The 15,305-nt window shown below is 44.3% G+C and overlaps 1 protein-coding gene across 1 annotated transcript in view; it reads left to right on the top strand.

Moving 5' to 3' along the window:
- The first annotated feature begins 1,438 nt into the window (after positions 1-1,438).
- LOC135384412 (uncharacterized) overlaps positions 1,439-15,305 on the top strand; it is a 53,482-nt gene continuing 39,615 nt past the window's right edge. The window contains exon 1 of the mRNA XM_064613614.1: positions 1,439-1,622. Coding sequence (XP_064469684.1) covers positions 1,556-1,622 — 67 coding nt within the window. The 5' untranslated portion in view covers positions 1,439-1,555. The remainder of the gene's footprint in view (positions 1,623-15,305) is intronic.

Here is a 15,305-nt window from a genome sequence, read left to right as displayed (position 1 = left end):
TCCTGACACATACGGTGGCAAACACATTGCATGCGTATAACACTGGGCACGACATAACAATCCACCACAATCCACCATAAAATCCGCCCCTGCAATCCACACAACGATCCACATCTGAGGGTAAACGGATAAGCGAACTGAAATGAAATGCTGAGCCGTTGAAAAAAAAATGTGTCAGACGTTCAAGAAGCCAGACAGCGTCGGCACTTGTTTGTTCACAGAGGTTCACAGAGAGAGTTTGTTCGTTCGAAAGAGGCCGCGAACAGAACGAGCGCGCAGGCGCAGCAGTGAAGTAGGGAGAGCCTCCATCGAACAGCGGCAAGTGCTGGGCTACTTCGCAAAAACAGGGGATAACAGGTTAAACTGTTAACAGGGGTTTCAGAATGCATAGGTAAACGGGAAATCTAATAATATGGCTACTAAAATAAAGAAGTTCCGATGTAATAGTGTGTAATACCAATTTTCAGTGTTGCCCGCTGTACAGGGGGTTGTTTGACACCAGGCGTCGCACCGCTCCACTAGCCGCATCTTTCATAGCAAATTAAAGATATTTATAGCGCGTTGTCGGTCGTATGGTTCCGCATATGGTATTTAGAAGCAACAAAGTTTCTAGTCACATCACCGGCATATCATGCTTGTCTACTGCTTTACAGTACCTTTAAGCTTAGGAATCGTGCTAGACAGTATACCGCATGTGTCATTTATGAGTTGTTCAATTATCGGATGCTTCTGTAGTGGGGGGATGCAGTTGAAAAAAAAACGGGGATTAATAATGTCGAAGAATGTTTGGGGCCTGGTTGTGGCGTTCGACAAGAAAGGAGCATCTAATAAAAGCATACGCAAAAAAAAAAAAACTAAAAATAAAAGAAAGCCCATTCCCATTGGCAGCCGTAAGCACGTGACTTCTCGTCCGCTGCCTCGCTGGTGGCGGGGTTGGCGGCGAGAGCTGTGATGCTAGAGCCGCATAAGTTTCGGTACTCGCGGTGTACATTTTCTTCGCTTCTGTTACCCTCATAGCTGTGAGATTTTCGATGCAGGTTCAAATCAGTGCAAAGAACCGTCTTTCACGTTTATCTGGGATAGCCGCGACTGCGGGATAAGCGACCGTATTATTAGGGACGTTAATAGTAAAATCATATTGTAGTAGTTAACCAACGCTAAAACTGACGCCGTCGTTATCAAACACCAGGCCATGAAGTTTAGTCACCCCTCTTCTGTCACGCAGGCAATGTTTCAGGACCTTGAAGTAAATCGTTGAATAACACATCAGCAGTCCACTAAACACGCACCGCACCTAACCAAGTTTTATTTACATACCACAGGAATGTCAACTAAACCGATGTGCGATTCCAATTGGCGCCGCTGTTTGGCTGCCGGGAACAGTACATCAAGAGCGGCGCAAAGGTCTTTTCTTATCGGAAATCAAAGCACTCGAGTTTTTTGCCTCCCGTGTTACCTTAACGTCGGTAGAAGGTGGCATAGTGCGCTTGATAAGCAACGGCATACGGGTGGAAACGTGGACCTGAACAACAGGCGCAAAGGAACATATCCCGCGATGCGGACTTTATTTCTCCTAGTGTGTCTGTGCATCGTCAATATCAAGGCTCGGGGTGGTCCGACAGGTAAGCTGTGCATACGGCTGGTGTGGATCAGTAAATTGAAAGCGAATACAACAGATGTCGACATGGGCGCGGTCGCAGGAAGCGCGCCATTTGCCCATAGCGCCATATAAATTTGCGTACACAACGTTACGCATCTTTCGGGAAGCACTCACGTACTAATGAAAGTTGTAGTATCACGGAAATTAAAATATGCAAGTCGCCAGGATATCGGACGCGACATAAAAGTGCCCCGTGTGAAGGCAAAGAATGTTTCGGCAAAATCTAGTGTCACTGATCGCTATTTAAAAAAGAAATAATCGTAACTTCAACTATTATTGCAAACTCGGATTTCAATTGGTAATATTATCAGGAATGCTCTCGTCACCTTTAGCAATGACTGAAAACTAGGTTCTGTATCTCGGTAGTTAAGATTCGTGTTGTCTAATATCAGTAATTAATTGCTAACTACGTGCTGGCCAAGCTGACAACGACTGCGGGGTCACACACGTCACCACACGGAGTGTACCGGCTACTGTAACACAGCGGTGACCTCACAAGAACGCACGTGGTACTATGGAAATGACACTACCGGATATTAATCCCCGTTCGCAGAGCAATACCGCGCTAAAAATGTATAGTGCACACGCGTAAGGAGATGTTTGTTTGTATATAAAAAAAAAGAAAGCAAAAGCAGAAATTGGACTCGTCTCCCGACCTGTTTTGCTATTCTAAACATAAATGCTCCCCAAACGTCCCCCCTCCCCCATAAAAAACGAAAAACAAAAAACTACCACTTCACTACTCAAGTGCCCTGCTCGCAACTTCGCTATTCAAAAGTTCGTTATTCACTATTCAGGAGTCCACTAGTCATATGTTCACTAGAATTCCTCTATTCACAAGTATCCCAAGATCATGCTCAGAGAAGCATAGAAGGATGTACTATACATCTCACAGCTCTGAACAAATTTCACAAGTGCCTCTAAGGCAGCATCCCTCGTGTTTGGTGCACGAAGTCCCAAGGCCTTCACTATATCGAAGACCCTGCTGTCCAGTCGATCAAGTTTAGCTTTCAGTGCAGTTGTTTGTGATGCATACCTAGTGCAGTGCATTATAATATGCTCACTGTCATCTACGGTCTCACAAACTGAACAATTCGATGAGTCGGCTCTTCCAACTTTATGGAGAAAATCACGTTCATAAATCGTATCCAATCAATACCGGTGTAAAATCGGGTGAATACAGCGCGGTAACGGAGACCGAAGACAGAACTTTAGCTCCGGATCTTTGCTATGTAGCAGCGACGAATGACTCTGCAATTGCACCCATCGCCTCTGCACATTTCGTACGACAATGACCTTAATGAAGATGTGACATCTGATTTTGAGTATGTCACCGGATGTATTGTTGAAGATAGGTGTGCTATGTCCGCTAGTTCGACTGCAGCTTGATTCCCTCTTATACACACATGTTCAGGTATCCACTGCAGAGTTACCTCGTGGACGGCGGCTCCGGATTTTTTTTTTTATTTGGTATTTGGCGAACTGTTGGTATTATAGAGCCCCAAGAATGCAAGCATGGCTGGGCCTTACAAAAAATCTTAATGAGTTTCTAAAGAAAAGTCAATGACTTTTGACATCACACTCATCAGAATTTCTGATGACTTTTTTAATGAGTTTCTGATGTATTTCTGTTTAAAATTGGCCACCGCGTTTTTGATTAGTATCTGATGAGTACATTTCTGTTGAGTTTCTGGACAGTTACTATAGAGTTTATAATGTGTTTCTTGACAGTTTCTGTTGAATTTATCATGTGTTTCTGTTGAGAATTGGGCACTGAATTTCTGATAGGTACCTGATGTGCGTGTAGAGTTTTTGACGTGCTCTTGCAGTTTTATACAAGAGTGTTTGCACTACGAAACCACAAAAATATACCACCACAGAACATTTATTTGAGCTCTCTTGACACCATCAAGGACAAACTGTTCTTCAGCTGAATAACGGTGTTGTCGAGCTTGCTACACACGTAGTCTGTAAAATGACAAAAAGTTGCACATTGTAAGTACCATAGTACACAAACTTAATGCAACATATCACAAGAAAGAACTCCAATACAGTTGAACAAGGGTATCACAAACACATGGTGCGCATGTGGCCCATGGTGGCCTATTTTGGCCACCAAATATAAGGAAGCCACCTCAAAAGAAATTAAGCTCAGACTCAAAGAAACCGACAATCAATAATGGCAGCTAGCTGTTTCCCTGATATTCCTATTTCTATTTCGAAGTTGAAACTGTGAGCAAAGGCAACAATACAGTGCGTAAATTGGTGATAATATCAGTGCTCTTGAATAATGTCATAATTGCTTGTAAAGCACTACATATTTTTCTCAAATAATTTTTCATATTTTCATCACCTGATCTGAAAAGGTAGCATGCGGAACCATCAGTAAAATCACGATTTCAGCATACACAGCACGTGTGAACAACAATATTGGAAATGGCCGCTGCCCTTGCAATATTGCGGCACACGGAAATTTTACACACTGCTTTTCACAACGAGTTATGATTTCAGACAATTGTGTTGTGTGCAATACCCCAATCCACCAAAACACCTACCAGTTAGTGCACTGACCCCTGTTGGATTCATAGCTTCTTTCACATAACATTCATAACTTTCAGAGCAATTTATTCGCATTTGACCATTTGCCTATGTTCTTAAACGGAGAACAGGTTTTGTAACCTTTGCAGTACAATCTGCCTAAAATTGCTTTTTCGACAAGAGCACCTGCACTGATATTCACCACTACAGCGGATAAATAAGTTTTAAAAAATTAGTATACACATTTGCATTACAGCTTCAGGATTCCCATTTAGTCGTGACACTAAATTTTGCCAGTAAAGATTGGAAATTTGTCAACCATAAAAGCGATCTATGTTACTGAAATAACTTAGGCACTTCAACATATAAAAGCTGCTCAAATACTCATTCCACACTGGCAAGGATGAGCAGACATCAAGTCGATGGCCGTCGAACATCATCGAACTAAGGGAGTTATGTAAGGCTGCACAAAGACTGTCTATGGTTGCTTCAACTTTAGTCAGACATGAAGTGAAAAATGGCTCCATATATTAGCTCCCCTATACACTGATTCACGTAAAAAAAAAAAAACTACAGCAGTAAAAATGCAATATCTGTAAATGGGTCAGACGTGTAGACACCAGTGGAGCTATATTTCGTGTGGAAACTGTTGACAACACGTCTTGAAGTGTGTGCTTTATTGACGATAAGGCCATTACCCGAAATTTCTCAACTGTCTCGCAGAGTCGAAACATGGAAATGCTCCTTAGCAGAAAATAAAAGCTCAAGCATCATTACGTTAGTGTATGCCTAATAATTTCTAGAATAATATGATCACAGTACCCACAGAGCTGCTGCAGCTTCTTTCAGCTGCTTCCTTGAACTGAAGCCATTTGTAAAGCGCAGTATGGCAGCATGAAATTTGCCAGCGATAAAGACAATGTGTTTGATGACGTTGAGGTACCCATGTGATGGTGGTACAGCCTTACTTTCTCAAAGCATGCCATGTTGATGAACAGTGTCAGTAAAGCAGAGTCTAACCAAACCCAATTATATATCATTACTGCTATTTCCAAAATGAGACACATTACCTTTTAATCCTCGGCTGTTGACACCCCCTTGGACGACTTGAGGCTCTTCGTAATTTTCGTGGCTTCCGCAACATACCAAAGCAGTCTGAAAAATCAGGAGATAAATATCTGGTAGACATCGAACGTGAAGCATAAGAATGTAGTCATGTCTGGCTTATCCGGAGGCCTGGAGCATTTAACAACATTCCATGTCAAATTATCTCTAGCGCAGAAATTATGCTACAACAGGAATTATGCGAGCATGCTGTAAAAACGAAACAGAAACACACCGTAGCGTCACACGGAAAAAGCTCAACAATGTATGTTTTCGTGCAATTACGACACAGTGGTGCAAAACGTACCTTTCGTGTTTTCCAAAGCTGCTCAGCGGGCTTTTCGTGGCTTTCGTTTCTTTTAACGCTTCCTCCGTGTCGCCTCGTGCACCCTGTTTAGCGTATCTCGCATGACTTCGTTCCGTAACTTTTTCCTCGCCTGTGGTACGTTACACACAAAACGGGAAGTTATGGCTCAATTCAGGTACACAAACTTGCTTCCAGCAGTATGAGCACTTACCATAGTCGAGCAGTTCGATTATAGCCAGCGGTTCCTTCCTTCCAAATGACACAAGTAACCCGCGCAGGACGTGTAAAATTAATAAATTATAGCAAAAAAACGAAGCGTAGAAACACACGTGCAACGACGGTAGACATACCAGACGGGAACACAGGCCAAGGATACAGTGGCATTTTCCGACATAGCGAGGGGGCGCTACAAGACAACACCTTTTATAATTCATATAATATGAGCATCTTGCTGTTGCCATTAATGTAATAATAATTATTATTATTATAAATAAACATGTCGTAGCCTAAAAAGTTAATTTATAAATGATTATGCACTTTAATTATCAGTAAATACGTTGGATGTCGAAATGTGCGTAAGACGAAGAGAACTAACTATCTGTGCTGTGCGAATTTCGTGATCTTTTACCAGACTACTTTCCCTCTCAGCATTTTTACCTATTTTTCATACGCCGAAATATCATTCAAAGCTTTAAAATAACAACTGTATGCTTGGACAACTGCAGCCCGCTAATTAATAGCAAAGTTGTTGTTTCTTCTAATGTGTTCTGCATGTTGCTGGTAAAATGCCAAAAATGAGAAGATACAAGCAGTGTCATTATAATGGTGTTTGTACTGTACCGATTCGAACAAAACACAGACTACAAGCTCGAGCAACAACTAAAGATTCGTTATGAACACCGACACACAAGCCGTGCGAGAGTTACAGAAGTGTTGCGAATCCGACAAAGATGAGGATATTTTCGAACTTCCATGTTCGACGGAGGATAATGGCGGGCTAGCCCGCCATAGGAGGAGCGAAGACTTACTTTCCCGCGATTTTTTTGCTCCTCACGAGACTTGTGACTTAGTCGGCTGTAGTATATTGTCGGATTACCCGAGGGGTCAGTGCCAGCCGGAGCACTGTGGAGGCCTTTTTTTTTTCTTTCTTCTTTTTTTTTTTTTTTTTGACAGCAGGCAGTGAATTCTGCATCAAACAAGGGTTTCTATGTGCTAGATCCAAATGCGTATGGCGCGCGCAGCTCGTGTACTCAGCTAAGGACAGAAGGCAAAGGCCCGGATTCTCGATCCCTTCCGTCCATTCACGAAGCATGGACGATAATTACGTTATCGCCCGTCCCCCTCCTGGTATCTGCGGCTGGTTTGAGACATGGTAAATGTCACCGCACTGCACCGTTATTAGTATAAAAACATATCAACGGTCAGTTCAAGCACATTTGTCTTGAGCAGCACGAGTGGTATGTCCTGATGATTTCATACATTAAAAACTCTGCAGAAAAAATATGGACATTTTTCATAAGAAAAATTAATGTCAAAACTCAATGGAGTTACAGATAGGAACGTAATGTGGAACCACATTACACGTTGAGTTTCTGATGAGTTTCTGTTGACTCATTAGAAACTCATCAAGATCATACAAGAAACTCAATATCGATTTTTGTAAGGTTTTGGTTTTGCAATTGAAAAACCACCCGCTCGACAGGTTATTGTTGTGCTGCAACGTACAATATTGCCAGTTCGATGGCAACCAATTCCGCTGTGGTTAAAGATGTTTTGTGGGGCAGTTATGCCATTCCCTCTTTCCTGTGCAGTGGAACCACCAAAGCAGATGCTGAGCCTGATGCCGTCATCGATCCGCCCAAACGTTTAGGACATGTTGAGGACTATTGGTACTGTTCGAACTGGGTAAATTGTGGGTCCCGAGTAGAAGGACGCATCGAATTTACCACGCTTTCCGATAATGCAATAAATTAATGTGTAAGTCTTCTATACTCCGAGTTGTGGATGGCACGCAACGTCGAAACGGCACGCTACTATTATCGGCAGTGCATCACGGGGCGGAGCATGTATACAAAATAGTGCAGGGCATACTCTGTCGATTTGCAGGCATTGTGTAACTTTAGCATCAGTAATTTTTTTGAGAACTGGCACTATGTTCACTGCCCCGTAATAGATTTTTATAGTACCTTGCAGTGCACATGGAATCATGGGTGACGCATTTTTAGTTGAAGCCATCTGCGTTCGCGCATCTACTAGGCGGTTAAGATATTCATCTGTATTTGAGGGAACAATGCTTATTTGTTTGAGTCCCATAACCCGTTATATCCTCATCAAACTACTACGAGTAATGGGGTAGAGTGTCACATGTGGGGATGAAGCAAACCACTCATAATGACCAAAACATAGTTGTTGTGGTCCGTATTTCCTGTTTTTCTGTAAGTCTGCATGATTTTGTTGAGCGAAAGTTTCGATAAGGTATCGCATACAAACAACCCGTAATTATATACATCTCTGATCTCAAAACCAGACGAGAGCTCGACACTTCCCTATGAAATGATCCTTCCTCGCACCGTTGATGACAACAGGAAGTGGTAGACAATTAGTAACCTCAACCTAAACTTGTCGAACCTTTACCGGAAACTATAACTCTCTAACGTTCTTACTCACTGACTTACATACACTCTCTAACACTTCCTCCCACAAACCTACCGCCAGTTCTCACTAGGTTTTCCAGCAGTCTTTACAGACGGATGTGGGCACAGCTTCCCCTGATGTCGGCTGATGACGTATAATAACACCCCTGTCTCGCCCTCCGATCCGCTGTCGTCTCTCCATCTGCTCGTATGTGGACGCTGTTCATAGACACACATGCTTCGCGGAGCTTTAACATGGAATAAAAACATACATACTAATACAACTCACAACATACTCACAACATACTAATACTCTCTAATGCCGAAACGGAAGCGCGGGATGAGTGAACAGCTGGGTAGGGAGCGTCCTTTCAATATGTCCAAAAGTAGAGACACACTAAAGAAAATTGAGTCTATGATAAATTATACAAATAGAACAAGTAAGCAAGGGTATAGTCTGCCGTCTGACTGCTGACTCTTTGCAATATCACTCCCCTCGGGTGTCCTGTTGTGAGTTCCAGTTACATGGTCATTTGATTTATGGCTCAAGAAGGTGTCTGGATTGCTACACCTTCCAGCGTCAGGAGTTACAAACTGCTGTCTGTTTGACATGTGCTTGGAAGCGCACTGAAAAGGAAAATCCCGGCAATTTATGGACTACGAAGTCGACGAATACAGAAGATGTCTTTTTCTCTCCCCTGAAAATGTAGGCGCAGCGTCTGGTAGCACCACCACCAATGCTTCCGAGTGATTTCACAGTCGGTTGAACGGGTGTTTCTGAAGCCTACGTGCATATGCATTCTGGTAGAGGCTCCATCTGAAAAACTTTGCTCGTTGTGGACAGCACACGCACTGTTAGAAGAAATGGTATAGAAGAGGTGTAACAAAGGTATAATTAGTGGTGGAGACAGCATCGCCTCAGTTAAGCAGTCATTTAATCGTGAAGCACGGTCAGCAGTACAATTGCATCTTAATTACTTGGGGGAGTCATATACGTATAGAGCACCGTGTCATTTGTCCCTGAACTTGCCAAATATAGGCGTCCTCACTCACAGAGTTGCTCCCCACATTTTGAGAAGCCAACATGTATTATATCAGTATCTGTTCTCAACTGTTGAATTCGAATGGCAGATTCGGAGCGCCTCCGGAGCAAGTTCTGTTGCTCCGCTGAGAGCAAGTCTGTTCGATTGGCAGATTGGGAACAGTTCTGGAGTCTTCCAATGGAAGCTTTGGAGCGGCATTGGAGTCAAGGTCGCTCCAGGGAGCAACCCAGACTGCTCCGCCAAAATAGGCAGATTCAACCGGAACTCTACGTGACGTGTCACTTGTCGCTCGTGCTTCCTATTTCCTGTCTCTGCTTCGCCAATATGGCCGCTTCGCAACGCGTCATCGCTGTGACTAGTCTTTCGCGTCGTACGTTGGCGATTTTGTTTCATGAAGGATGCGATAAGTCAGACATTACCAGGGCAACGTTAGGAGATTAGAAGGACCTTGATGTTGTGAAACATGGCGTTATAATGGAACATGAGTACCTTCTTCTTCTTCTTCCTCCGTCTCTGGCCGCCATCCACCAAGGGAGATTGGCCAGAGCTAAACTCCAAGTTGGGCGCAAGTGTTCCATTCGCAGATTCGGATCACTTGCTCTAGGCCAGATCAAGCCGCTCCATTGCCGAGTCTGCCACTTGCTCCGACTCTGCCTTTGGAATTCAACAAATGAAATACCAAATCCTCCCAAGTTGCTTCTTGCGTGGCGAGCAATCAGCACGAGCTCTCACTCCGTTTCACAAGTGCACTTTGTGAATATGAGTTTGTGGGTACATATAAGTGCGTGCGTGTAGAGGTATTTGCTTCCTCTTTTTCCTTTTCGCAGTAGTTGTCGTTATTAAAGCACATGTCACACAATATTATTTTGTTGTGATTTGGTTACGAGCTGGAATAGGAAAGTATCACTCTCATACAGTGCTAAATAAATCGAATATTCCCGTTTTCCAGGAATACACCCCGATCTTAAAAATATACCATCTAGAGGATATATGCAGGGCTGTCAATCGGGATATCCATAAATCCCGGGATCCCGGCCAATTTTTGACGTCCCGAAGTCCCAGGATTCCTTCCGGAAAATCCCGGGATTTCATGACAGCAAATATGACAGGAAAATCAAACAGCTGTAGGCCATCAGGCACAGACTCGCTCCTTCGCAAGAAAATTACATTTTTTTTTATGCCTGGAGGTGGCAGAGGATCCCGGACACACCTAAGGGCAGATATATGCTGGCTGTCGTTTCTTCTTGCGCAGCATTCGGTGTTGCTGTTGTGCTTCATTCAAGTGGAATGTTACACCTTTTGAGGAAATTATAAAGTCATATTTCCTGGTACTTCAAGTTTAGCGCGGGACTCGCCTTCTTTTCAAGTGCAACAATGAAATGCAGATAAATAAAAAAGGAGTGGCATTATCATAGCAAAAAAGAAAAAGAAAGAAACAAAGAAGGAAGAAAAACAATATGAAAGTTAACCATTTCGCCTTCACTATTTCACCAGTGTGGTTGCACTGCGAATTTTTGAGTGCTTTCCTTCAGGAAAAGGTAGAACAGACAAACCGCACATGAACTGAGCACAACAAGCCGATATAGTCACTTGAGGTAAATGGCCTTGGAAGTGCGGACTCCCGCGGGTGACCCGCACGTTGTTGTGGGTGTAGCGTCTATGTTTTAGGTGTCATGCGGGTAGCGGGTTGGGTGCGGGCGTCATTGTTGGCGACGAAGCGGACAGCGGGTCGGGTGCGGTCGAGGCATTTTACCAAAACACTATTAGGAACCACACCGAGTTGCTCAGTTTCTTACACGTCTGTACTGCAGGCGCTCGAAATATGACGTAAAACGTCGCTGGCAAGGGCGACAGAAACGCTCACACCGTCAGGGTGCAACAGCGCCTGTGTGTCCTTCTTTGTCCATGTCGCGTTTTGTATCAACGTGCCTCAAGTCACAAACCAACACGCATTTGCAGCTTTTCGCTCCCTGCGCCGATGTCGTACAAGAAACCATGCATACAGACACATCTACTCATCAGGCATGAACCAAGGAGTACTCTCAGTTTACTTGTCAACGTTCATCGCGTTGCGGGTAGCGGGTCTGGTGCGCGTGAGCTTTTGGAAAAAATATGCGGGATGTGGGTATCATTTGTAACAGGGCGTGGGTTGTGCGTCGGGTGCGGATTTCAACGTGCGGGTACAGGTCGGATACAGTCGGATGCGGATCAGGTAATTCTGACTCGCGCAGGGCTTTACTTGGAAGCAGCATCTGAACTTTTTTTTAAAGGGACCAGGAAATGATTTTCGAGAATTCTGAGTTCTCTGTCGGAAACGGTTCTCATAATCCCTCACTATCATACACACATTAAATTTTAACCATATTCCGTGCACCGGGGCGCAGTTACCAGGGCAAAAAAAAAAAAAAAAAATAGCGTGGCGTGGCCGCTGGATACATCTCTTCGAAGGGGGCTTACGTCATCGCCATCCAGTTCTCTCAACCAACTGTGAACAACCGGGAGGACACACCCTGCGGGACAACGTGGATGCACGGTTTCGGTTTGGACAACAACGGCATTGTATATCTGCCATCGAAATCAGTAGAAATATGGCGAAATGCAAATTGTCACAGATGCAGGAAGAGATTATGCGACGCACACAGCGTCTAGAAATCGATCTAGGTTCGATCCCGGCCGAGGGCGGTAGCAATGTGAGGGAGGTAAACATTGCTTCCTGCACCGTGTGTCGGTGATTTCCGGCGCACATCAAAAGAACCCCAGGTGGTCCAAATTATCCGCATTCCTACCCTGCGGCACGCGCAACATGTCGCAAAACTGCGCAGACAAACCTTACGTGTAACATCACAGTACCATTATTATTACTATTCCGTACGCAGTAGCTCATAAAAGGCCATCCACAGAGACAGTTTCTGACGAAGACGTTCAGAGAGGAAAACGTGCTCCGAAAACCATGCTAACAGTCAACGGCTAACGATTAGAGACAATCTTATCTCAAAACATTTCATGGCAAATTTTGCAAGTTGCTCGCAAAAGCCCGTCCGCGAATCGGCAATATCCTCTGTGTATGATGTCACGGCGAGTCCGCCTCGCAGGCGGGCCGTAGCAGCCGCCGTTCACGGCCGTGGTTAATATAGAATATTTTCGCTATTTGGACGATGATCAACTTCATATTTCACAGGGTGAATGCTTTAGTACAGAGGAACAAATTGAAAATGTTTGTAGGCTTGTCAAATATCCTTTTATGGTCCCTTTAAATTCCATGTCAGCGCCGCGAAGCAAATGTGGCTATGAGCGGCGTACAGACGTGGACATATGGACAGATGTGGAAGTGGAACGTGCACAGACGTGGACAGCAGAAAGGAGTGGGGAACAGGGGGGTTAGTATGCGTCCTGGGCCGGCTTCAGAGGGAACTGTGCCGACATCCGTCTGGAAAGTCTGCTCCATCTGAACTCGTGACAATCCTGAAATCCCGTTTCGGGATTGCAAAAATTGTTCGGGACTGACAACCCTAGATATATGTTTATACCTTGAGGTGGAAATCATATACCTTCAGGGAGTTATAAAGTTACTATACCTCGAAGGAGGTATGTGTTTGTACCCCAAAAGGTATGCGCCCTGGGAAAAGTTCTTTATACCCTAAAAGGTGTAATTTTTCTCACAGTGCGGCATACATTGTACTGTCTCCACTGACTCGACGCACTTACTTCCACATCATCTCTCAGCAACTCCTATCAGGGAGGTAGAAACAACAAACGTGGCTCCCTCCGAACATATGTTCGAAGCCCTTTACAATGCAGCAACTGGAAGGCGTCATTTATTTTATACAGTATACAGAGTTCATATTATATATACGCAGGCGTACCGTGTAGATGTATCTCGTGTTTGCGCAAAGCGCTTCTTTCGAGCCTTGTTCTTCGCAAATTAGTTAATCAGTGCGTTACAGTACAGAGATCTGGCAGTCTTGTTTTCAATTGATATACCTGCAAGCTCAGAAAGCCTATCATGTTCATCGTTGAGCGGAGGATATTCTGTATCAGTTTCATTCTGCTAAAGCTCCATTCAGCGCCAGCGACTGTAACTGATGTGGTCAAGTAATAAGTCATTATTATGCAAATGCAAAGACTCGTATATAGCTCCTTCAGACTGTTCTTCTCCATGAACATTAAACATTGATTGCCGTGCTCTCTCTTTCTGTATGGCACATATGAAATGATTTATTTCCATTAGCGTTACTGGGCATCAGTGACAACCATTTTTATTTAAAAAATTTTCTTGCAATTCTTCAGTTCATGTTCTCTCTCCCACTGCTTCAGACTGTTAGCGTTCTACAGAAATCAAACTTCTACCACTTTTGCTACTCCTCAGGTTGACCAAATCGCGACACCACCGAACCTGATCAGTGAGAACAAGAATAAACTGCGGTTTGAATTTTTGTGCTGGAGAAAGACGACTCTTACGTTCTTTTGCCACTTTTAGGGGACTCTTCGTTGCCGTCCCCCCCCCCCCCCCCCCCCAGGGGCCGGAGGGAACAGAGAGCACTCGCTACGCTTATGGCTGCTATGAATCGGTCTTCATATTTACTTTTGTCTTTTTTTTTCGAGTGTTTGCTCTTATTCAACACTTAGTGCTGCTGTGTCGCTTTCATTAGAATTTCGTACACAGGTTCCGTCTCCGCCATGTTTGCTGTCTCTTTCCCCCAGCACTCTTGCTCGCGGAACGCGCTCTTTGGTCGGGACTCATGTTATTCCCGGCTCTCCGGGCCAAAGTTGAAGCAATCTCAACTCTCGTGTCGCGGGTTTTGACACATTCGCGGGCCTCCGCGGGAATCACGGATGTGTGAATGTGGCAAGTTGACCGGCCATCTCCGTCGTTCGTCACTTTCGCAGACGATCACTTCTGTAGTGCGAACGTAGCATACGTCCGTACGTAGTCCAAAGACCAACTGCAATGGATGAGAGAGCCACTTTATTGGGTTTCGGTCAAAGCCAGATGGAGAATGCCAGAAAAGGTATTCTCATTACTGTAATGGTGTGCGTTTCCCTCCAGTACGACCCTAGTCGTTGCAACACCAATTTTGTGCATGCACAATCGCTATTGTTTGATACACGGGTGTGAGTGTTGAATTTGTGTAAGTGCGCTGTTTCCCAAGCTTATCCAACATGCTCACAGTTCTGTACGTATCGTGGCCTTTTCTACCGGTTTGCGAGATAGGTGCAGGGAAACGATGCACACATGTAGGAACTGGAACACTGTATCGATCAAGCTACTTGACACATATACAAATATGCTGCAGAGTTCCGGGATTAGACTTACCGAAATACCGGTGGACTTTCTGCTCGGTTCAATAGCTCGCTGATTCTATTGCTTCCACTTTCTCCACGCGGTGTGACATCACATACTATGCACAACTCAGTCCTGCAGAACACACAAAAAGTAATATATGCATGGTAGATGCAGCTGGTGTTTGCTGCAGGGTAATTCTCGTGTTTTTTTTTCTTTTCGTTTTTGTTGTGGATGAGTTAGAGCACTACACGGGCCCGGGCTTACCCGAAAGCCCGAGCCCAGCCCGCGGCCCGGGCTGGACTTTGCGTTTTTGCAGAGTTCGAGGTAACTCGTTACAAGTAACTCGTTACTGTAACTAAGTTCCTTTTTTTGGTAACTTGTAACTTAACTCGGTACTTTTGCGGCGTGGTAACTTTCAGAGGAACTCGTTCCTTTTACAGGTAACTTTGTCAAAGTAAGTTAAGTTAAGTTCCAAGTTACTTTTAACTCGCTTTTCACTCACGTCCACATATTTTCTTGCTTTCTCTCTGGTTTCTTCATGGCATTTTTTGCCATAAAACGTGATAATCAATCAATGACAGTATTTTATTGAGGAAGTAAGAACCGCTGCCATTGCAATCAAGCTGAACCATTGTGCGCCCACAGGGAGTAAGATGCAAAGCGTTCGAATAGACCTTCACCAGAGAAACGTCATCATGACATTGGTAGACAGACTGAAACCGAAACAGATCGGAAG

The sequence above is a fragment of the Ornithodoros turicata genome, chromosome 2 (genome assembly GCF_037126465.1).
Source record: "Ornithodoros turicata isolate Travis chromosome 2, ASM3712646v1, whole genome shotgun sequence".
In the NCBI taxonomy this organism is placed as follows: Eukaryota; Metazoa; Arthropoda; class Arachnida; order Ixodida; family Argasidae; genus Ornithodoros; species Ornithodoros turicata.
The sequence above is the reverse complement of the archived record's forward strand: the minus strand, read 5'-3'. Positions and strand labels throughout refer to the sequence as shown.